A 24,580-nucleotide genomic window follows, 5' to 3' on the forward strand; every position below is an offset into this window, starting at 1 on the left:
GGGACTGACTCTTCCGGGGGGCAACGAGTGAGTCCTGAAAGAGCTGACGAGGCGGAGGAAGGAAGGGTGGCAGGGTAGGAGCACAAAGAGGAGAGGGCGTTTTAAGGCGGGAGGGAGTCGTGTGAGAGGCACGGTGGTCTGAGAGGGCTTGGCAGATGTGGGGAGAGTTTCAGTGTGGACAGATGATGGAGATGATGCTGGAAAGGGAGGTTGTGCTAAGATCGTGAATGCTCTTGAGTGCCACACTGGTGGACTTTATCCCAGCAGTACTGGGAGGTCACTGATGGGTTTTGAGCAGAGAATTGGCATTAAAGCATCTACATTTTAGGAAGTCAACTCTGATAGCAGAGATGATAGATAGTCCGGAGTGGTCATGGAGTCCCAGGGGAGTCATATATGCTCAGCAGGGCCCTAACATCCCTCTAAGCACAAGCCGGCTTCCCACATGAGTGACCCTCCTCTGATGTGACATTCAATTCCAACACACAGGTCATACTGGTCCTGGGCACATGCAGTATTCCTCCTAGCAACTGCTTGTTCCCCCAATTTCTCAAAGACTTTCATTTCCCATACTCCAATCCTGTGTTGTCATGCGTGGAACAACCTCTGTGGATGGCCTGGGACCCTGTATGTGTATCAGGCTAATGTCATATGGGCACCACCAAAGCTTTCTAAGAACTCTCTCATTTTGGTGCCACCCACATTCTACTTTTTACCTTCTCAAACGGGTGCCCCAAACCAGGGAAGGTTGCCATGACTAGCATCTCCCTTATGTCACCAGTCACCCTAAGTTTCTCCAGGCTAGTGGGCTACCATTCCAGGAATTTGTTTCTGCAGCCAGATATGGAGCCCAAGACAGCTAAGGTCACCAACATCCCCCTCCAGGAGCTCACGGGAGGGGCTCACAAGAAGCTATGCAGGTCACAGAGTGAATCCCAGCCACATGATTCTTGTCCAAGTGCCAGGCTGCCTGAAATCTGACCCACTAAGGATGGCAGCTTCATGATGGGAGGTCAGCCCAGCAAACTCTGGAATCTTAATGGACATAGCCTGTGTCTTGGGAGGGCTGACGTTCCGGGTGCCGAAACAAGGGGCTTCCAGTTCCGTAAGAGACTAGATTGAAGTAGGTGGTCTCTAAGTTGAAGCAGATGGTCCTTCCAGCGATGACAGCCTAGGATGAATATTCTGACCCTTTCCTTGGACCCTTTTTATAGATGGGGTGCAGAGAGGGAAACAGAGGCTGGGAACATTCTGTTGATGCTTAGCCAACAAATAGAGGTTCTGAACACTCGGGCCTCCACTGCTCCCTGACAAAGTGCCCAAAACACAAATCCATACAATAGTCACTGGACAAATGCCCCCTGGGGCATGCCCCAGATTGTGGTAGGTACAGCCAAGGGGCCTGCCTATAGGTGGTGAATTGCACAGATTCCTCAGAGGCCACGGATCCCGTGACTTGGTGACCCCTAAGACCAAGGCCCTCTGCTGTGTCATTGCTCCAGTGGATGGAGAACAGGGATGGGAGGAAGCCTCAAGGAAGCCAATTCATCTTCACTTACCTCCCTAAAGACCCTGGGAGTTAGTCTGGAGGAGTAGGAAAGACCATGAGGTATGATGAAAAACCCTATTGCTTCAGTTTTGTGAAGGTCAAAGAAGCCTAATTGTTGAGAACCCATGTAGGAATTCTCTGTGCTGTTTTTCTTGGAATTCCTTTGGGACTCCATGCTTTAGGGTTCCAGCTCAGAATACAACCACCACTGCCATCACTGTTTATCAAGGACTCCTGTGTGCCAGTCACTGTACTATGTTCTCTGCAAGCTGTGTGTATTCCTCACAGCAACATTGCAAAGGCGTTATTAGGGTGCCCATTTTGCAGATGAGGAAATAGAGCCAGAAGCAGGTTAGGTAACTTGCCCAAAGTCACATAGTAGGTAGCAGAAGCAGGATTCTAATCCAGGTCTTCCTGACACCAGAGCCCACTTTCTTTGCCCTCTACTGTATAACCTTAAACTTTGCCATGTTGATGATAGCAGTCCTGGGTCTCACAGCCACCTTCTACCACACAAGTCTGTGAAGAAGTCTAAGGAAGGAAGGCAAAGAAAGGTCGTCTTTTCAACACTTTTCATCAGATACCTGGGAGGGCCACAGTCTCTCAGGTCCCTGTGCACCTACGTTGGCGAAGGCAGAGTTGGCTCCACCAGCCAGAGAGCTTGGAACCTTGGGGCTAGTGGGCCTTGGTGGACTGGCCTTGACACTTGAATCCGAGCTCCCAGAATGTCCAAGCTGGAAGGGTCCTTAGAGATGAGTAAACTCCCGTCATGTGACAGGTGAGGAAACTGAGCCAGGAGGAGGACACGAATTACCCAAAGCCACAGAGCTAGTTAGAAGCATTGTGTGTGCATCAGCGTGTGTCTGTGTGCATGCGCACGTGCGCACACGTGCTGGAGATGTCAGTGGAGGGCCCCCTAACTCCCAGGCCCTGTGAATGAGTCCAGGTGAGAAAGCCTGGGAGCCTTTGTCCATATCCAGAGGGGTGGCCCACAAGGAAGGCTATTTTTTAAATTTGTTTTGTTTTAACACAAGTAGTTTATTTGGGACAAGGTGACCCCAAGAAGTGTTGACAGGGGAGCAGGGGATGAGACACAGAAGAGAAGGAAGCCAGTGCAGCTTCATTAATGACCAGGTCACTGCTTTGGCCAACTGGGGCTCAGTCCCACCGGAGATGGCATGGAATGTGCCGCAGAGTTGTTCCACCCAAGGGACGACGAAGCTGGGATATTTATCCACCAGCCTCTACCGTCATTGTTGAGCGCTGCTATGGAGGGGCATCAACTCCCCAGAACCTCTTGCCAAGCACACTCCAGCAATCAAAGAAAGCAAGGGGCTTTTTTTTTTTTTTTTGGTGAGGAAGATTAGCCCTGAGCTACCATCTGTTGCCAATCCTCCTCTTTTTGTCGAGGAAGATTGGCCCTGGGCTAACACTGGTGCCCATTTTCCTCTACTTTATATGTGTGATGCCTGCCACAGCATGGCTTGATGAGCGGTGCGTAGGTCCGCGCTGGGATCTGAACCTGCAAACCCAGGCTGCAGAAGCAGAGTGCGCGAACTTAACCACTACACCACCGGACCAGCCCAGCAGGGGGATATTTTTAAAGGTGTTTGTAGCCCTGATAGCCACCAGTTCTCTAAGAGTCTGGAAACCTTTTGGGGTGAAGAGGCCTTGGGCATCAGCACGAAGGACAGTCCAGAGAAGAGATAGGTGAGACTGAATGCTGCCCCTCAGGCCCTGGAGGCAGGTTGTCCGAGGAGAGGGCAGGGGCTATTTCTATGTGCCCTGCAGGAAGAATGGGCGTGTCCTATAGCAAGAGGAGTTGAAGTTAGATCTTAAAAAGAACTTTTTGATGATACTAGTGAAAAAAACATCAGATATCTAGAGCTTGTCCAACTCTCCAGCTTGATTGGTGGCCACACAAGAAATGATGGAGCAAAGAAATAAGCTGTAGCAAGGAGGGTTTCCTTAGGGAGTTTGAGGCTCCTTGTTGCTAGGCTGGCCAGTGAGCTTGCCTTTCTGGGGGGAGGGGAGCAGGGGAGTGCTGGGAGGACAGAGGGAGGGTGAGCGAAGAGAGGCTTCTTCACCCCACCCTGGTTAGTCTAGCACCAGGACGCTCCAAAGGTGGGTGGAAGGGACCAGAGGAGGTCTCTTCTCTGGCGTGATTTGGGGCATCTTACATGGAGGCAAAGCCGTGGAAGAAGTGCTCAGGTTGCCCAGCTCTCTGCCCGGGGCCGCCCCACCTCCCAGGCCCCTGCTCCTCATCTGTAAGAAAGGGAGATTAGAAGCTGGACTAGGTGACCTTAGGGTCCCTTCCAGCGCTGACCGTCTATCGCTGTCTGCCGCAGAGGCCATCCTCATGGCCTTGCCTCCTTTCCAATTCTCTCATCAGCAAGTGCTCACTGAGCACTTACTGTTTGCCCAGCACTAAGTGGGGAGAAGGGAACAAAATAGAATGTGGGCCCTGGCCTCTAGGAGGGGAGAGATGGGGAAGAACAGTCTACGCTTACTGAGTGCTTACTCTGTGCCAGGGACTGTGCTAAGCAACCTACATACACTGCCTCCTTGACCTCTCACACAACCTAACACAGTCAGTACTGGTACCTCCATTATACAGGTGAGGAAACCAGGGCTCAGAGGAAAAGCAGCTTAACCAAAGCCACACTTGGTAGAGCTTGGATTTGAGCCCATGCTGTGAAATAGACAGTGACTCTCTTAGCACAGCCCCTAGTGTTCTGGCAGAGAGAGCAGTGAAAGCAGGAGTAACCCCGGAAAGCTTCATGGAAGAGGTGGCTTAGCTCTTGGCTTTGAGGGAGGGGCAGAACTTGGAGGCTGGCAGAGGAAGGTTGCAACCTGAGTGCACTGACTCCCCAGGGCAGGCTGGGCTGTGGCGGCTCCAGCTAGCAGGTATCTTCTTAGAGTCAGAGGTGGCAGCAGCTATGGCTCAGCCTGCTGGTGGCTCCAGCGGGGAGAAGAGGGGCCAGGGAAGAACAGATGCTTCCCTAAACCCAGTAGGGCAAGCACCCTCCTCTTAACAGACCCAGCCCCAAAAAGCTGGAGTCCCCCCGCCTTGGAGGGGCTGTATGCCCAAGCTAGGCCTATGACATTACTCCTTCCCAGACTCATTTGGGCGGTCTGAAGATGGAGCTGCTGCAGTGTGGATCAGCTTCTTCCCAGTTACCTAACCCAATGGCCAAGGAGCCAGATCACTGATAACTACCATAGTTAACCCTGATACATAGCAGGGACTGTGAGCCAGGCACTGTTTTAAGAACTTTAACTAACTTAAGCCTTCCAGCACCCCTATGAGGTAGTACTATTGTTATGCCCATTTCAGAGATGAGGAAACAGAGGTACAGTGAGGTTAAGTAACCTGTTCAGGGTCCCACAGCTAATAAGAGGCGGAGCCCGGATCTGAACCCAGGCAGTCTACTCTTTCCCGCTCTGCCATACAGCTTCTAAGCAGAGGTTCATGAGCTCTGCTCATAGCTCCTTCTGCCCTCTGCCTGGGACATCCTCCCCACATTCAGGTTCTCCTCCTTGCTTGGGGCTCTTCTCTTCCAAGACAGCCCCTCCCTAGAGGGGACTGCAAGAGGCACCCCCACCAGCCCCCACCCCTAGAAAGGCCCATTGTGCCCAGTTTTCCCCCTCCCATACTCACACGCACTCTGTCCCCTCCCCCAACCGAGCCCCGTTGCCTTTCGTTCACAGTGACGGCTCCTGCGCCCAGGCTGGTGGGGGCATGGAGGACTCCGTGGTGGCAGCGGCGGCGGTGGCAGCCGGCAGACCCAGTGCCCCTGCCCCGAAGGCTCAAGCCCAGGAGCTGCAGGAGGAGGAGGAGCGGCCGGGGGCGGGGGGTGCCTCCCCGCGGGCTGGCCCCCACCCCATGGCCTCCCCCGGCCCGCAGCAGCCTGCCCTGGCGACGGCGCTCTGCTCCCACACCCCTGCCGAGCTCTCCCTTGACCTAAAGAATAAACAGGTACCCAGGGCCTCCAAGGGGGGCGGGAAGGGTGGTGAAGGGGCCCTGCCTTCGGGAGCTGTCCAGGGTACCAGGAATCTCCCCAGTTGGGCTGTCCTCTGCTGCAGGCACACCTCTTTTGCCACTAGTTCTCCCAAATTGAGCTAAGTAATCTGCCGTTCCCTGTAGCCCGGTTCCTCAGGCAACCGGCCTTTACATGGCAGGGGTCACACTCTTGCAATGCTAGGCCCTTAGGCAGTGTGTCCAGGGCTCTGCTCCTCTCACCATGTGTGGGAAACCTAAACTGCCCCACAAACCTCTTGGCAGGTGGCCCATTGTTCTCTGGGGAAGTCCCCACCTCCATGTGCTGTTTAGAAGAGATAGCTCATCTTACACGCCCACCCAAGGGGCAAGCCCCACGCATAGGCACACACAGGCTCAAATGAAGTGCAAAGACAGTGGTCTCCTCCAAGTAGACTGAGGATTCCCAATATTAACCCAGATTGGGGAAGCCCAAAGCTCCTCTGTTGGGGAACAAATCCCATTGAGGGATTCTAGGCCTCCATCTTCCATGGTTTGTCTTGACAATTAAGAGACCCGAAGGAAGATCTGTAAGTCTGTGTGTGTGTGCATGCGCATGTGTGCATGCACTTAGAGAAAGACATCATGACTTGATATTGTTAGGAAAGAGCATTGAACTTGGAGCCATAGACATGGGGTCCAGTCCTGGTTCTTACTGTAGTTAACTCTGTGGCTTTGAGAATGCCAGCGAAGCACTCTGGGCATTGGTTTCCTCATCAGCAAAATTGTGAATTAGACCTTGAATCATCTCCAAGGTCCCTTCTAGCTCTAGAATAATGTGGGTTCTAAAGAACCACTCTTTAAGTCAACAAACAAAGTGAGTCTTGGGAAGGGAAGCCAGTAGAAAGGTCACTAAGACTGAGTCAAGCCAAACCAACCTCATTTCTTTCTTTCGGCATCAATGCCAAGCTACTATCCTGGCCAACTGTGGGTGGAGCATCTGGCTTTTAGTAAAGTATTTGACAGAATCTCCCGTGATATCTATGTGGACAAGACAAGAAGTGGATTAGACGACAATATAGTCAAATGAGTTGTTCTCAAACATAATTCTCAAAAAAGTGTTGATTTTTCTATCAATGCTGATTCCTGGGGCGTTGAATGGGGTGCTGTCCTTGGTCCTGTCCAGTTCAACCATCTTGACAAAGCACTGCTTTCTGATGACACAAAGCTAAAAGGGGACAGCTAATAACTTGATGATATAAGCCAAGACTTTTAAAAATCTCATTGGGACAGAAAGATGGTTTAAATGAAATAGGGAAAAATCTAAAGTTCTGCTCTTAGCTTTGAAAAGCCCATAGCATTAGTATAAGATGGACAGGCTTGGTCTTGTGAGAAAGGCCTTAGGGCTTCACTTGACTGTAAGTTCAAGATGAATCAACAGTCATGAAGCAGCTGCCAAAGAAGTGAGTGCAGCAGCCATCACAGATGGGTAGATAAAGCCCCCAACATGAGAGAGCGGCTGGCCGGAGCCCCATGCTGATTACTGGTCCAGGGCCTGTCTGGGAGCCCATGCTTGGTTCTGGGGGCTTTCTTAAAGAGGTTCTGAGGTTCTCCTAAGAAGGAAAACAGGACTGGATGGAGTCGTGTGGATAAACTGTAGACATGAAAACAACAATAAGGAGGAGGAACGGACATGTGAAGAAGGGATTAGATGTATTTTCTATTATTCCAGGCGAAAATAGTGGTACTAATGTATGAAAGCTATAGGAAAGGAAGCTTTTAGCTCAGTTAACGATTAGAGCTGTTAAAAATATAGACTGTCCTGCTTGTGAGGCAGTGAGTTCTGTGTCACCAGGGATGCCCATGCAGCTGCTGGAAGACAGTCCATCTGGACATGACAGTGTGATGTGGGTGGTCAGTTGGCCCAGATGAGAGAGACTCTCAATTCCACATGACTGCTCCTTGAGGACAGAGACCATCTCTTATTCATCTCTGTACCCTTCCTCCAGCATCTAGCAGAGTGTCTCAGACATAGTAAGAGCTCATTGAGTGAATATTTTTTGAATAATTATGATGCGCCAAGCAACAAGGGAATGGGGTACCAAAAAGCAAAAAACATGGTCCCTACCTGCCCCCAAAAGAGATTGCAGTTCAATTTAAGGAGTATCCAGCTAACAACACCAAGGGAAACTCATGCTTTGGCTTGGGCAGGAGGTTAATTTAATTCTGACTGACTAGGTGGGATATGGAGTGTTGTACAGGATTCTGATTGGTACTGTGGACGTAATTCTAATGGATGGGTTTGCACGTTGGGCCAGCAGGCATAGGGCTGGTGAGGTTGATAGAGGAATGAGGGGGCCCTCGTGTTGAGGGAATCCAGCCTTGGGGAACAGCTCGCCTCCCCTGGCTCTGGTATCTCTCCAGGCCAAGCATAGGCTGAGGGTGGGAGGAAGAGGCCAAAAAGGGATTGAGGATGCTAGAGCAAAAAGATTAAGAACAGGGCACACATTTACAAGAGATGGAGCTCTGCTCCTCTCTCTTCTGCAAATGAACTGTGTGACCTTGGGCAAGTTGCTTGACTTCTCTGGGCCTCAGTTGCCTCACATCTCTTTGGGGCTTTGTACATGCTGTTCCCTTTGCCTCTACTGCTAACATTCCTCCTCTCCCCACATGCTGCACTTGGCCTCGAGTACTCTTCCTCTGGCTTTGGGACTCTCTTTTGGGGTTCCTTCCTCCTCCCTGATAGCTCTCCCTGCCTTTTCAAGGCTGCTCTGGATGCTGTGAAGGAGCACCCAGGCATTCCTTGTCATAGTCCTTCAGCCCTGTATCCGCATCTCCTGTTGGCTTGACTCTTCCTTGAAGTCAGGCACATGACTTGTTCATCATTATATCCCCAATGCCTGGTGTGAAGAAGATGCTCGATGGATGAAAAGGGGAAAATAATAACTCCGTGACTGAAGGGGACGGGAATGGGCTTGAAGCCTGCAGCCAAGATCTGACTCTACTTTAGGTTTCTTTGAGATCTAGAACTTAATACTCTGAACCTGCGATCCCCGCCAGTTGCACAAATCCTGCAGTCCTTGGACCAGAAGGAATCTTGGACCATCATCATCTCCCCAGTCCACCAACCTGCCAAGCCTGCGCTGTCAGCCAGTCCAGAATCCCAGGTGTTTTCCCTGGCTCCTCTCTCTCCCTGGCATCTGCTGCATCCCCAAACCCCACGGATGCTACCTTTTAACTATTTCCCAAATCCCACTCTCTCCTACCAACCCCCATCCTAGTCCAGGCCGCCATGATCTCTTCCAGTGCCCTTGGGGACCTCCTCTAGGTTCCCCTGCTTCAAGCTGTGCGTCTTCCAACCTCATCTCCACTCTGCAGCTGAGTCCTCCTTATATAAAGAGGACATCTGATCATGGTGTTCCCCTGTGGGAGAGCCTTCCAGGGCTCCCCACTATGTGGAGGACAGACTTCTCCAGGCCCTTCTACCAGCCCACATCCTGCCTCGCTCCCCTTCAGGGTTCCAGCCACTCCTATTTGCCTTTCCTGGAATCTCCACGCCATCCTTTGCCTCTGGGCCTTCACATATTTTATTTCCTCTGCTGGGAATTCTCCCCACTTGTCCCCCAATCAGCTTCACCTGGGTGATCTCTACTCCTACACCCAGGTATCCCCAAGCCTGGGTGTGTGCTTTCAGTGAGTGCTCCACAGCTGACCCTGTGCCATCTGGTAGCTGACCCACTCACATGGGCAAGGACCATGTCGTTCCCAGGGCTGCCACAGAGTTGAGCAGGTTGTGCAACCTCTAGGGGTGCCTTTCACTTCACAGTCTCTGAGGAGCTAGCACTCCCTAGAGCCGTGCACTGGGTGCTGCCCTGCTCCTGCCCACTATTGTTTTCCTGCACCCAGCACAGTCCCTGGTGCCTAGGAAATGCTCAATATTGGAGGAACACAGGAATGAAAGAACGAACGAACGAACGAATGAATGAATGGATGAATGAATCAGGCCCGCCCCAGGTTTCCCCGTTCTCCCAGTTGCCATGCACCCACTGGCTGCTTCCCCAGCCCCCTGCCCATAGTCGCACAGTGAGCAGGTCCTCCTGACAGCTTCTCTCATCCTCTGCTCCCTGTGCCCTCAACTCTCTCACTTCACTTCACAGTGATCCTTAGGGCTACAACCTTGGGGGACGGGGAGGGAACATGCAGATCCCTTTAGGGGACCCTTTAGGAAAGTGGCTGTGGCAAGGATATAGAGGAGACCGGAGTGATTTCCTAATTCATTCGGGTTCTCCAGGAGTTTGTATCATTTTCTCTGCCACTGTGGGGGAGCAGCCCGTTGGAGCCCAGCTGAGATGTGCAAATTGCATAGCTCTCTGTGCTGTCCAAGCCAGGAAGCATGGAGCTGTGGTCAGTAACGTCCAGGCCCTGCTCTCCGAGTCAGGGTCCTGGGTGGAGGCCATGTTCCCTTCTGGAGAGCAGCCCCTTCCCCACAGATCTCCACACCCCGAGCCTCAGAGTCCGGCCTCATGGTGGGGTACCTCTCAAGGGGAGAAGTGGCGGCTATGTTTCCAACTCTCTGGTCTTCGTTGTCCTCATTTGTGAGACGAGGGGTTGTACCAGCGTGTGTCCAAGGCTTCTTCCCACTCTGAAAGTGAGAGTTCTACCACAGGCGTGGAGGGCACCAGGGGCCCAGCTACAGAGGATGGTGGTGAATGAAGGTTGCACCAGGGGTTGTCCATCCGCTCAGCTGCATTCAACTCAGGGAGCAGCATTGCACCGCTGCTCTGTCCTGGCCCTTTGCGAGGCCTAGGGACACCAAGATGCAAGATACAGCCCCAGTCCTCAGGGAGCTCACGTTCCAGCAGTGGGTGCTGACAGGCACCCAGCACTAGCGAGCACTAGCAGCATTAACTACGTGTCGGGCACAGTGCTAAGCATTTTCCATGCATTGTCTCCCCAGATCTGCAGAGTATCCCAGTGAGCTAGTTACTGTTACTATCCCCATTTTAGGAATGAGAAAACTGAGGCTTAATGATATCAGGAACTTGCCGAAGGACACATTCCTAGGTGTGCATTGCCGGTGCAGCCAAGACTTGGACCCACGGTCCGTGATCTTAACCCAGTGCCTTCCACCATCTCCTCCATTCCAGGGAAGGGGTGGGTTCCATGGGAGCGGTGCACAGGGCACTGTGGGGGCACTGGAGAGGGCAAGCAGCCCAACCTGGGGTTCAAAGTCGGCCTCCCAGAGCCACTCGACCTGAGGGAGTCTCTGTGACCTAGGAGGAGCTGAGCTTTACTCTCCCCACTGCTACCTGGCTTTGGTCAGGAGAGGTTCCCAAGGCCTCGATGCCCTGCCACGTTGAGCACTTTCTGTGTTTCGGACAGTGGGCAGGGAGGTGGGCACACAGAGAAAACGCAGGGGTCACAGCCCTACCCAGTACAGGCTGACCTCTCCTGTGAGCGGCCCCAGCAGCTCCAAAGCTCCTGTCTCCTCCCCAGACTCTGTGCTCCTCAGCCTCACATGAGGTTTGCCTTGCCAAGTTCTGCAGGCTCATACCATGTAATGCTTTAATGTGCTCAGTGGAGAAATCTCAGATCAGGGGAAATCCTTGCTTACATTTGAAAGCCCCCCGCGCCTGGCTCCCCCAGGTTCCTCAGCACTGTGGCCCCACAGCTAGCTGCTCTTGCCCCCCTACCCTGACTCGGCAGCCATCTCTCAGCAGCCCTCATCAGGTTCAGCTGCTGCAGCAACCTGAAAAGAGGGAGCATGTTCTAATTAACACTGAGAGGCCCATTAGAGAGACAGAGCCCCCAAGCCCCCCTCCACTGCTTCTTCTGGCAGGAGCTGAGAGATTGCTTTCTTGGGAGGAGGGGAGGTCACAATTACCCATGATTCATGGGGTTTAGAGAGAGGTGAGCAGAGCTGCTCCTTGGCCACTGGGCTCAGAGACCCCTCCCTCCTAGGGGCTGTCCTCTCCTGCCACATCCATCTCTCTCAGCTCTCTGGCCTGGCGCTGGTTAAGAACAGCGTTAGGGTGGATGGGTGGGCCTGCCTGGGGTAGATGGAGCTGACCTGGGGCACTGCTGAGTCCCCAAGCCCTATGAGAATGGGGGGAGGGGAATGCATGGGAGAGGGAGAGAGAAAGCATTTGACTCCAAGCCCAGATCTAAAAGAGAGCCTGGATTTTTATTTCCCCTGGGGCGTAGGAGAGAGTTCAGTTTAGTTCATGTCCGCAAGCATTTATTAAGCCCGAACCATGGATCTGGCTCAGCGCCGGGCACCAGGGATGCAGAGACAGATAATACTCTCCTGCCTGTGAGGTACAGTCTGTGGGTGCTGAGAGAGCATTGAGGGTGGGCTGCAAAGGATAAGGAGGAAGCAGTGGGGGACATTGCAGGTTAGGGGTGCAGCAGGCACAAGGCTGGAATAAGTGGGAGATAATTATGTTAAACGGATTGGAACAAATGGTGAAGATCCAACAACTGAATTCCAATACCATAGTGAGCAGGTGCTCCATGCCAGGCACTGTGCTGGGTGCCCTACATGGATCAGACGATGACTAAGACACACCTGAGGCCTCGAATAACTTGGGCTCTGTTGGAGTCTGGGGGAGGGGCAGGGGAGGGAAGGATGGGTTCGATAAATATCACGAAGATTAGTGGAGAAAACTGAGTGTCAAACAGAAGATTGAAACAGCATTCTCTCCGGGGGCCCAAGGCAGGGAGACCAGCTCTGGTCGGGGGGTTGAGAAGGCTTCGTGGAGGAGGCACATTTGAGATAGGTCTTGAAGGAAGGGGAAAAGTTTTACCTGGAGGAAAGGGGATGAGAGTGGGAGTTGAAGGTGGGGAGAACACTGCGGGCTGAGGGAAAAGGCTGAGCAAGTGCTCAGAGCAGGAAAGCCCAGTGTGGGCTGGGGGAGGAGCGGGAGTCAAGCTGGTGTGTTACATGGACTTCGTGCAGCAGTAGAGGCTGGGCGGTAGGCCAGGCCAGATTGCTCAGCGTCAGAATGCCAGGAGGAAGCATTTATACTTCTTTTGGGCAATGGTCTCCAGCAGCAGAAGCCCTGTGTTTACATCTGTTCTTTGGGAGCGCTGATCAGGGTAATACAATGTAAAGTTGATGGCAGGGGTAAGAAGGAAGCAGAGAGGCAGTGAGGAGGCTGCCAGAGTGGTCCAAGTGGGGAAGGAGTCAAAGAGAGCCCCACGTGGTGGCAGTCTGGTGGAAAGGTCAGGATGATTGCACAAGGTATACCGGGGGCGGTGGGGGGAGCAGCTATAGGACTTTGAGGTTGACAAATGCAGAGGATGGGGCAAAGGAGGACCCAAGGACAAATGCATGGTTCCCTGACCGGATGGCCTCACAGCCAAGGTGCTGTTAGGCAAATAAGGAAGTCAGTAAGAGCTGGTTACAGTGAGGTGGGGAAAGACAATGGCTTTGTACAAGGGGACAGAGGGACCCACGGTCTGGTGGAAATGCAGGTCTAGGATCAAAGCCTGGAATGGAGGCTTGAGCGTCATTCACAGAATCATCATGTCATCAAATAGCTACCACTTACTGAGCACTTACTATGTGCCAGCTGCTATATGAAATAATTTAATCCTCACAACAAGCTACAGAGTCAGCAGGATTAGCCTCATTTAACAGATAAGAAAACTGAGAGTCAGAGATGTTCAGAAACTTGTCCAAGGTCACCCAGTAGGGTGGGGGTAGATCTGAGACTAGTATTTCCCCTATGGCTTGCTCCTCAACCCATTAAAGTAGAGTGAATTGTAACAGTGGACGAGCTTCCCCATCAAGAGATAGAAGATATTAGCCTGTGGGACATCTGTAGAGTTGCCACAAAGGCTCTGCCTGAGCTAGCTCCCTCTTAATCAGTTGCAAATTATCAACTACTGGGGGCTGCTCTAACGACTTCCAACGTGGAAGTCATGGAAGATGTCCAGAAGTGCATAGGGAAAGTGCATAGGAATATAGGATTAAGGAGCTGTGTGGAGACAGAAAGACCAAGATAGACTGGGTCATGAGAGCTGAGGACAGAGTTTCAAGGTGATGAAGATATCAAGAGCTGCAGAAAGGAGGGAGGAGGAAGGTTGAGGATGGGCCATCAGATTTAGTGATTAAGGGTCATTGGTGACCTTCCTGAGAGTCATTTTAGAAGACTGGTGGGAGAGGCAGACTGTGAGGAGTCAGGGCCTGCGGAGTTAGACCGGTAGTTGAGCATTTGCTCATGGAGTGAGCCAGAGAGTGTAGATGAGTCCTCCAAGAGGTTCAGTGGGAAACAGAAAGAAAGAGACTGGGCTAGTGCGCCAAAGCAGGGAGGCCAAGCAGAGCTGTGTTTTAGCCTGGGGAGATCTAGGAGGGCCTGTAGGTAGCAGAAAGGGGCCAATGCCAGCATGGAGGTTGGGAAAACAAGTAAAAGAGAGACTAGAGGAGGAAGCAGACTTACAAAGGAGGCAAGAGAGGGTGAGATCATCAGCTCCGGGAGAGGAAAGTTACAGGTGAGATTAGAAAGGTTTTTGAGAGTCACGAAGATGACTTTGGAATTAAAAGATAATTTATTTAATAAATATTCCTTGAAGGCCTACTGTGTGCTGGCCACTCTCCAAGCCCTGGGGATAAAGCAGTGAACATGTCAGGCAAAGTCCATGCTTCGTGAGACTTACAGTCCAGCGGAGGACCTGATGGAACAGATTCAAGAATTTAAAGTCTGGTTTCCTCCTCTGCTTGGGTGAAGCATGGATGTTGGCTAGTAGAAGAAGTCTCCTCAGGTTATCTCAGCCAGCCTTCTGCCTCCAAGCAGAATGACACCATGCCAGGGGGTGGACCCCTTTACTGTTTTGGATAAATGGCATTTGGGATTTCATACCCTCCCTCTGTTGCCAATAGCATCTTGTAACCTGAAAAGAATGTTCTCGGGCCTGAGATTTCCCTAGAAATATGAATGGGACAGGCAGGAAAGAGATGTGAATTCCTGCCCGGTGTCAGTTTCTCATGGTGCTTGGGGAGGGGGGTTAAAAGGGAGACAGAAATTGAGAGAGGAGGAGGCAGTTAAGTGGTCAGTGCCCCTCACTCTCTACACTTCCCCTTGGAGGATTTTCCTTCCTAAGCCAAGGCCAGTCTCTCTTCCAGGCCTCAGGGAACCTGCCAGAGTTCCGCAGGGAGAACCAGCCGAGCTACAGTGTAGTCTCCCTTCTGGTGTGATTTCTGCACAAGCAGGAACAGAATGCCTCAGAGGCAGGTATCTGTGTTTCTCTGGAGCTCCTGGGTACGTGAGGTCATACCTAAATAAAGACCCAGTAGGCAACTGTCCAATGGGTATGTAGGCAGAACTCCCAAGATCCCTGCCCGTTTGTGTGCACATACTGTATGATCCCCCCCACCTCCCAGTGTGGGCGGGACTAGAGACTAGATGGGACATCACTCCTATGATTAGGTTAGCAACCAGTTGACGCCGAGTTAATCAAAAGGAAGATCATCGTGGGGGGCCTGAACCAATGAGGTGAACCCTTTAAAAGAAGGTAAAGCATCACAGAGACGCTCTCCTGTTGGCCTTGAAGGGGCAAACAACCATGTTGTGAAGATGGCCTTGTGGCAGAGAACAGCAGGCAGCCTCTAGTAACTGAGGTCCTCAGTCTTATAATCTCAAAGAGCTGAATTCTGCCGACAACAGTTAGCTTGGAAGAGGACCTGGGCCTCCACGTGAGATGACACCCTGATTTCAGCCTGGTGAGATCCTAAGGCGAGAACCTGGCGGAGCTGGGCCCAGACTACTGACCTACAGAACTACGAGGAAATAAGTGGGCGTTGTGTTAAGCTGCTAAGTTTGTGGTAATTTGTTATGCAGCAATAGATAGCAAATGCACTTGGTATGATTTTTAAGAGCACCTTGAGGTTTTAAGAGCAATGTGAGGATCATGAGGACTGGGAGAGATTCCTGCCTTCCGCTTAAGGCCTTGTGCCTTGTGAAGTGAAAATATTCTGGAAGGAGTAATATAGGAAGCCTTTTTGGCCATCCAAACTTTAAGAGGAATAAGTTTTCCAACTATCTTCAGAGTGGAGGGTTGGTTGTGGGGAGAGAGACAGCATAATGCCACTAGGTTTGAGGATGGGGAAGGGCACTGAATGGCGAGACCAGGAGAGCTGAAGACAAGAGTGAGGACGTCCTGTTTGACCTGGGATTGTCCCTGGGGATTGGGATTGTATCTGTGAGGTCTCCTGGGCGAGGAGGGTGCCTCTGCTGGTCCAGCTGTGGGACACCCACAGGGAGGGAGCAGAGGGGATTACTGGGGCTATGGGGAGGCTGTCACTCCAGCTGCAGTCCCTGGGGGGTGGAGTAGAATAGGAAGCAGGGTGAACGTTCCTCGTATTGGGGAATGAAATTGGGCCTTTCCATCTGTACCCTCCCCACCCATGACCCTGGGGGAACATGGGAGCAATGATGTTGTTCTTGGCTTGAGTTGTTAATCTCAGTCCACCTATCCGGATTCTTAGTTCAGGAATGACACTGTGTGTCAGTGGAGAGTATGGCTGTGAACAGGACATAATTTCAGGGCCCAGGAACACTTTCTCACTTCCCAAACTCCCCTAAGGACTGATCAGAGCCCACAATGCTACTACCATTATGTCCCTCCCCTTACCATAGGCCTTGTCTGTTAGTTAAATGCAAAAATCTCCAGGAAGGGGCATTGTTAAATGTTATTGGTTATTCACACTACACGTCAGGGAGAATGTCTTTCTAGTCCTTTCCTGAGAGGTTTTGATAAGGGAGAAAAAGAGAGGGCACAGCAACCCAAAGGGGAGAAAAGACCATAGACAGGGAGAGAGAGCTGAGAGGAGGTGAGTAAGGGCCTTGAAGAGAAACTGGCCCCACATCCTGAGTTCAGATCTGCCCAGATGAGGTAGCACACCCCACCAGCCAGCCCCACCAAGTCATGCACTGGTTGTACAGCTCCCATTGTTGAGAACAGAGGGGACTTGAATATGGAGCATGGCAGCCTGGAGGGACACTCCCACTCTTGAAACAGCCATCCGTCACCCATCCATCACCCATCATCATCCATCCACCTTTTTCTTCAATTCACATTTATTGAGCACCTACCATATGCCAGCCCCTGGGCTGGGTACTGGGAACACAGAGATAACCAAACCTACCCCAGTGCAGTGACATGAATGCTAAGAGGGAACGCAGGTGAACAGGAAAAGTGGCAATTTTTAAAGCATTTCTGTTAATTTTTTATTATTTTTAAGTGTACACAAAAGTAGAAGGAATAATGTAATAAACTCCCACATAACTATCACCCAGCTCCAACTATTTTTTAAAAATTATTTTATTGAGGTCATATTGGCTTATAACATTGTGTAAATTTCAGATGTACATTATTATATTTCAGTTTCTGTATAGACTGCCTGTTTACCACCAATAGTCTAGTTTTTGTCTGTCCAACTATTTTTATTAATATTGTTTCATATAACCCTTCCACTTTTTTTGATGAAGTATTTTAATACAAATTCAAAATTATCATGCATTCCGCTCATAAATACTTCCATGTGCATCTCTGATATGAACATATTAAAATAATCGCCACAGCAACATCTAACTACCATCAGCAACACCTCTCTCCCCTGCCCTGGGGCCTCACCAAGCCGGGGAATCCAATCCCACATCCTACAGCTCTGGGGGTTTTGCCAGGGACCTGGTATCTCAGGCCACGACAGGCTAGGAGTTTTCAGACTTAAGCCCCTCAGTGCCCACCCCCACCCACCCGCTGTGCATTGCTGAGCGCCGCCGAAGTTTGGCCGGGTGACTCCCTGCACTGGTGGACAGCCACCAGCACCTCCTTTCGGAAGCGCTGCAGCGTCCCTGCCCCAACCGCGCCTCCTCCTCTCCGTCCTTGTTGCAGATTGAAATGCTAGAACACAAATACGGAGGCCACCTGGTGTCCCGGCGCGCCGCTTGCACGATCCAAACCGCCTTCCGCCAGTACCAGCTCAGCAAGAACTTCGAGAAGATCCGCAACTCGCTCTTGGAGAGCCGCCTGCCGCGGCGGATCTCCCTGCGCAAGGTGCGGGCGCCCACTGCCGAGAGCCTGGCGGCCGAGAAGGCGCTCATGGAGGGCTACGGCCTCATGGGGCTGCCGCTGGTGCGCTCGCCCTCCCTGCCGCCCACCTTCGCGGGCACGCTCACCGAGCTGGAGGACTCCTTCACCGAGCAGGTGCAGTCCCTGGCCAAGTCCATCGACGACGCCCTCAGCACCTGGAGCCTCAAGACCATGTGCTCCCTGCAGGAGAGCGGCGCTTACCAGATCCACCAGGCCCTGCACGCCGGCGCCGGGCCCCCGGGCCTGGGGGCCGAGATGCGGGAGCCCGAGAGCACACACCCGGGGCCCGGGGAAGAGGCCGCCGAAGCCACCGGCCTGCCCCAGGGCCACAGCAGCACCCTCATGATGGCTTTCCGCGACGTCACCGTGCAGATCGCCAACCAGAACATCTCTGTCTCCTCCACTTTGTCAGTGGCCAACTGTCTGGGCTCGCAGACGGCCCAGGCCCCAGCAGAGTCCGCGGCCGGCAAAGCCGAGCCAGGCGAGGCCCGGGGACAGGAGGCCGCGGTGGCGACCGCCGCGGGCCAGGGGGACGCGCCCTCCGAGAACACGTGCGCAGAGGCCGGAGCCGGCGGGGTCCTGGGAGCCAACAGAGCTGGGGCCGCGGAGGTGGTGGTGGAGGAGGCCGCGGCCACGGAGGCTGAGGAGCAAGAGGAGGAGGAGGCAGGGGAGGTGGGGAAAGGGGCCGAGGCCGAGGCCGGCGACAACTTGGAGCAGCTGAGCAGCAGCAGCACGTCCACCAAGTCCGCCAAGTCGGGCTCGGAAGTATCGGCCTCGGCCTCCAAGGAGGCCCTGCAGGCCATGATCCTGAGCCTGCCGCGCTACCACTGCGAGAGCCCGGCCAGCTGCACGTCGCCCACGCTCTCCACCGACACCCTGCGCAAGCGGCTCTACCGCATCGGCCTCAACCTCTTCAACATGTAAGTGAGCACTGGCTCGGGAGCTCCAGTGAGGCCTGGGGGAGGTCCCCGCGGGAAGGGAAGAAGAGGGGGCACCTGCATTTACAGGTTAGCAGGGTGCCAGGTAATTTACCACGTCATCCCAGTGTCCTCCCGGGTGGCGTTTGTGACGCGCCTGCTCCTTGACATACTGATACTGTGTACCAATACATGTTTTAGTTTTAATTATGACTCAATTTTAAGAAGGATTAGGGACCAAATAACACTTCAAATCCATGATTTCGCCACTATTACTGCTTAAGATGAAACTAGAGTTTGAAAAGTGAGAGAATTTAAAAGAAAGTACAGTATTAAGTAAATAGTACACGTAGTATGAGGATTGAGCAGAAATCATTCAGGTAGGATATGAAGTGGGGGAAACACAGCAATCTCATGGGGTTGATGGAGAGGAGAGAGGAGACAATGAGCGAAGGAGAAAATGACGACAGGGAGATGAGGGACTGGAGAGGAGGGAGAGACCTAGTGTGAGGATTACAGGCAGGAAGCAGGAGAGGGCGGGATACACAGAGGAGGGAGACCAGGAAGAGAGTGCGAAGCATGCGGAGGCAGAGTAGAAGGAGAACAAGGGAATGGAAGGACAGAAACCAACGACTGCCACAGCTCAGAGCCCCCAGCCAGAGCCTGCAGCCAGACCTTTCCTTGCAACCAGAAGGTATACAGCCAGTGGCAAGCAGAGGAAACACACCTGCCCCTCTGAGGGAAATCTCAAGTAGAGGAGGCACTCATCTCCACCCTCCACTCACTCCTTCCTTCAGAGCCCTGAGCCAGGAGACACAACATCCCTCCTGCCCACAGGTAACTTCATTTATTCACTCCACTGTTATGTATTGAGTGCCAGGCTCCTTGACCACAAAGATGAGTAAGACACATCCCTTGGTCTCAAGAAGCTTATATTCCAGGAGAATAGCTACTGTTCATAAAGCATCTGCAATCTTCCCAGCAATATCTAGAGATAGCATCATTATGCCATTTCACAGAAAAGGAAACAGGCTCACACCACTAATGAGAGTTGCTTACACTGTGAAACAGCTAGTAAGCGCCAGACTTAGGTGAAGCCAGATCTGTCTGACTCCCAGTCCGTTGCTCTTTCTTTGACATCAGGCTGCCATCTCGGTGAGCATAGCCCCCACCCTGACACATCCACGGCCTCACTTCAGCATGCACACGAATGCTCACACAGATACTCGGGTCCCTCAAGACAGGGGTTCTCAAACTCTCTGTAGTGAAGTACCAGTTTGGGTTTTTACCCAAGACGTTGTGGGCTGACACTTTTGTAAAATACAAGAAAAATGAATTGCTAGAAAAATAATCACATGCTTAGTTGTCCTGAAAATGTCAAAGTGCTATAAAAGGTTCTAAATGCTTACCTTCTATTTCTGTACTTATCTCCTCCTGGACCAGTAAGAAACAGTTCAGGGCGCAGCATGGATTTGCAGACCACACTGTGAGCACATTAGCCTTAAGGCACAGCACCCACACCAACACCTACACCCACACACAGAGACTCAAGCCTGAGAAAGTAAATGCTGGCAAGCAGGATTCTTGTGCCCACCATCAACAGGGAAGAGGGGGTGTGGTGGGGATCTCACCTCTGTTTCTCAGTCTCACCCTCTCTCCAGATTCCAGGGTGGGTACTGTGTATAGATGATATGATACAGGGAAGAGCCTTCTTGGAGGGCCTGGGGGACCTCAGGGTAAGATGCAGTGGGAGTGAGGCAGGAAGAGGGAAGGCACACCTCCCCATCTGCTCTGGAATTCACTTTGCTTGGCCAGACCCTCCTTCCCTGGCTTCCCGCCACTCACTATCTTCACTCCTGTGTGGGGAGGTTTAGGAGAGTGAGGCTCTGGTGAGAGGCACTTCCAGTGGGGAACCCCTCTGCGTTGGAAGGAATCCTAGCATTTCCTGGGAATTCTTTACAAGGACCCAGTGGCACTTCCCCTGGCTGGAAGAAAGGGAGGAAAGAAGTCATGGATGGCCTTGGCTCACTCTCCACTCCTTCTCCCCACCCCCACCTCCAGAAACCCGGACAAGGGCATCCAGTTCCTGATCTCTCGCGGCTTCATCCCTGACACCCCCATCGGAGTGGCCCACTTCCTGCTCCAGCGTAAGGGCCTCAGCCGGCAGATGATCGGAGAGTTCCTGGGCAACAGCAAGAAGCAGTTCAACCGCGACGTGCTGGAGTGAGTGCCCCGCCTCCGGGCTCCTCTCCCTCCCACCCACCTGCCCAGGATCTCTTAAGAGTCCGGGGACCTCAGTGGGGAAGAAGCACTCAGGGGAGGACACGAGACCCCTGAAGTCTTGGCCATTTCCCAGAAATCCTTGCTCCAGTCCTAGCAGCTTCCTGATTGGCCCCAGAATCCAGACTCACGTGGTCTGTAGCCAATCACTGCATCTTGACCGGCCTCTGTTTCTCCTGGAAAGTCATTGATTTGTTGAGCGTTCTCTGTGCAGTGCACCACTGGAGGGGCCAAGGTACAGAAGTGGTCAAAGGAGACAAAAAGGCCTCCCTCTGCCACCCTCGGGGCAAGAGAAGGAGCCTGGAAAGAAGAGGGCTGTGTCTGGCTAGGGCCATCTCCGCAGGGTGAACTGGCCCCTCAGCTCACCCTCCCGCTGCCTCCAGTCCAGCCCTACCCCCACGCCGGCTGTAATCTGCCAGCTCCCCATATAGGCTTGTTCATACCGTGGAAGCAAACATGAGGCAGAAAAAAGAAAGAGTTAGGCTGAGGGTTTTTAAAGCAAGAAAATACTATGATTCCATAAAGATAGATTGACCACCGAAATCACAACAATGAAAGAAAATTGTTTTCAAGTCCAAAAATGGAGGTGGAGAATGAGGGGGCTGCCTTTGCTAGTGCTCGACTTTGTCAGTGTGGACTGGTGAGAGTCACTTCCCACTTGCTATCTCGTAGCCGCAGGGCAGGGGCAGCTCTCCTTGGGGCTGATGAGCAGGGCCTTGGAGCCCCTCCTCCCCTGGCGACCAGGGGTGAGGCCCCAGGCAGTCTGCTCCAGGCCCTGCCCCTCCCCCAGTGGTCCTTCTCTCTTCCACTAGGCCCCCTGAGCTCACTTCCTCCTTGAGGCCGCCGTTCTGTAGGGGGCCGCCCCTGCTTCTCCCCTCTTTCTCCTGGGGTACAGTCAGCGGAGGCGTTCTTCCAGAGGTCCTGGGAGAGCCTCTCCCTTTTGTACTTGTCCCTGAGTAGCAAGGGCCTGCTACAGACGGGCGGGGGCTCCTGATCAAGGGTTTGGACGCGTGGGAGTCACCAGGACTGACCGGGAAGGTCCTCAGTGTCCCTGGAGTGGGAGCTCAGACACCTGGTTTCTGTTTATGGAGCAGTCTTGGTGCTGCGTATTTGGACAAGTCCCTGCTCCCTGGGCCTGTGTCTCCATGCCTGTAGAGTGGGGATGTTGGATTATGAGGGGTGGACCAGTTGCCCTCTGGAATCCCAGTCACGTTCTAAATCCACTGAGAGAGTGGTTGTCTCACTGAGTACAGTCAGAAGATTGGGGCTTGGAGCTGTCTGAGGGAGCTTGAAATCCCCAGTGGCCATTGGCTGGCAGAACCCAGTTCCTGCCTCCGACTCTCGGTGGTTTTGGACCATCTGCTGTCCCTGCTGGAACTAGTGGTTGAGATGCTCTGGGTACCTCGCAGAGGGAGGTGAACTGATAAATGCTCAGTGTCCTCCTTTCACCCTCCTTTCCCTTCCCTCTCCCCTGGCCCTGAGGAGATGATAGGGAGAGGAGAAAGAGCGAGTTTCCTGTCTGCATCTGGCTCACCCCTCTGGCCTTTTCCTTTACTTTTGTCCCCTTCCATTCTGCAGGAGGGTGAGTGGAGGTGCTGTGCCATCTCATTCCATTCTTTCCAACTGCCCCCCACCACTGGGTGACCCTGCTTTGTCTGTCTGCTCTGGGGCAGGGATGACTGCTTCACTCACAGGCCCTGACTGTCTGCTGTCTGTTCTTGTCTCCCTGCCCTGTCCCTGCGTGGCCTGGCCCTGGAATACTAACCTGCCGGGCCCACAGTGACCTGGAGTGCTGGAGATGCATGGTTTTTCTCTAGCCCAGGTCGTGCTGAGCAGCACAATGAAAACTAATTGCCATCCTCCCTGGGAGACTGAGTGTGTGGGCTAGAGACTCAGACCAGTCGCTGCAGCCAGTGCTGCGGAGGGGAGCTGGGCTGGCAGCTGAGGCACGGGTCAGCTTGGGAGGAGGAGACAGTGTGGTGGGTAGGAGAATGGCTGGACCTGAGTGAGAGGGCCTAGTTCTGAACCCTGGCTCTGCTCCCAACATGCTGTGTTGCTTTTGCAAGTCAATTCTCATCTAGGCCTCGGTTTTCTCATCTGTAAAGTGAGAGGGTTGGACTGTGTGATCTCAAAGGTCCCTCCAACTTCTGTGAATCTACCATCTTTCCCATTCCTTAGTGCATTTGTAGCACACTGGCATCATTTGCCCAAACATCTGGGCTATGCCTATCATCCTGCCAGAGCAGCCTGCAGGGGTCAGTGCTGGGGTACCAGAGTTCGTGGGAGAACAAGATGACCATTTGTCATTCATTCAACAAACATTGATTGTCTCCCATGTGTGGGGAATGGGGCTGAACTGGGCATCCTGTGTGTGTATGTGGGATCAGGGTGGGGAGGAGTGGTGCAGGGAGGAATAGGCATGGCTCGTGGCCTCAGGAAACTTATAGACCCAGGTGTCAACGGGGAGAAATGAGAGGAGGAGCAGGGAGAGATCAGAGGAGAAGACTGGAAAGGGAGGCGAGGGGCTGAGGAGCCTCCAGCCGGCATTGTGGGTTTGGGGAGAGTTGGGTGCAGGGCTGAGCCCTGACTGAATGCCTGGGTCCCTTGTGCTTTTTTCTGCAGCCAGGCAGGCCCTGGGCTCTGAGGCCCCTGGCACACTCAGCCTCTGCACACGGACAGCTCCACAGGAAGGAGCCCTCCTCCCCAGGTCCACAGTTTGCTGACTGCCTGGTTGTCTCCTGCACAGTGCCAGGAGAAGACGGAGAAACAGGAGAGGCAGGCATGAGCAGGGAGCCAGAGGTTGGGGTTTTGGCATTTCCCTGCCACTCAAGCAGCTATCCTGGAACCTTTCAGGATCTGCTGCCTCTTCCTTACTCCCACCAGAGAAAACACACAATAACAAAGTCACCCAGTGGCATTTTGCCCAGGCCTTCCAGGCTTCATTGGGATTCTACACGGCTCCCCTGCCCCCGCCCGGTGACATTCAGCAAGTCGCATCCATTCTATACAAAGCTGTTTGCTGAATAAAAGGACACAAATCACCCATCCCCTTGGAGACTGAGACATCCTAAGCCACAGCACGCTCAAGGTACAGCCAGACAGGAAGGGGAGAGGCTGAAAGGCTCTAGGAGGGGAAGGGGCAGGACACCCCCCCGCTCTTGGGCCTGTGGGGGACAGGAAGAGAGGAGGGGCCGAGCAGAATCCACCTCAGCCGCTGACCTATGTCTGAGCATCATCAATGAGGTGACATTTTCCTCCAGAATCAGGCCCTTGGCACTCTTAGAAGCTGACCCCTCCATCCCTTTGTGTCCTACGTCCATAAGAGACACATTCCGAAAAGGGACGTATTCCACCAGGCTCTATCAAATAGTGATAGAAGGCATTCTGAGCTCAAAGGGCCGTGTCTATTCCGGTGTTTACCTGGGAAGAGTTTTTTTTTTTTTTTAATTTATTTAGGAGAAACCAGCCTTAGTTTCCTCATATGTCAAATGGAGATAATAGTGCCTACCTCATATGAATTAATTTTTAAAATACATATAATGTGCTTAACTGGGTGCCTGATGGCTTAGTAAGTTCTTGAATAGAATGGTAGCCATTTCTATTTTTGTGTATGTGTGTGTGTGTGTGAGGAAGATCAGCCCTGTGCTAACATCTGCCAATCCTCCTCTTTTTGCTGAGGAAGACTGGCCCTGGGCTAACATCCATGCCCATCTTCCTCCACTTTATATGGGACGCCACCACAGCATGGCCCGCCAAGCG

The 24,580-nt window shown here is 52.8% G+C and overlaps 1 protein-coding gene across 1 annotated transcript in view; it reads left to right on the plus strand.

The window, feature by feature from the left end:
* The window catches only part of IQSEC3 (IQ motif and Sec7 domain ArfGEF 3), a 109,175-nt gene that overhangs the window by 50,752 nt on the left and 33,843 nt on the right, over positions 1-24,580 (plus strand). Inside the window, exons 3-5 of the mRNA XM_087442920.1 lie at positions 5,261-5,528; positions 17,427-18,544; positions 20,603-20,764. Of these exons, the coding sequence (XP_087299046.1) occupies positions 5,261-5,528; positions 17,427-18,544; positions 20,603-20,764 (1,548 nt within the window). The remainder of the gene's footprint in view (positions 1-5,260; positions 5,529-17,426; positions 18,545-20,602; positions 20,765-24,580) is intronic.

Source organism: Ceratotherium simum, chromosome 17, assembly GCF_057802395.1.
Source record: "Ceratotherium simum simum isolate JZ-2026a chromosome 17, ASM5780239v1, whole genome shotgun sequence".
Lineage (NCBI taxonomy): Eukaryota > Metazoa > Chordata > Mammalia > Perissodactyla > Rhinocerotidae > Ceratotherium > Ceratotherium simum.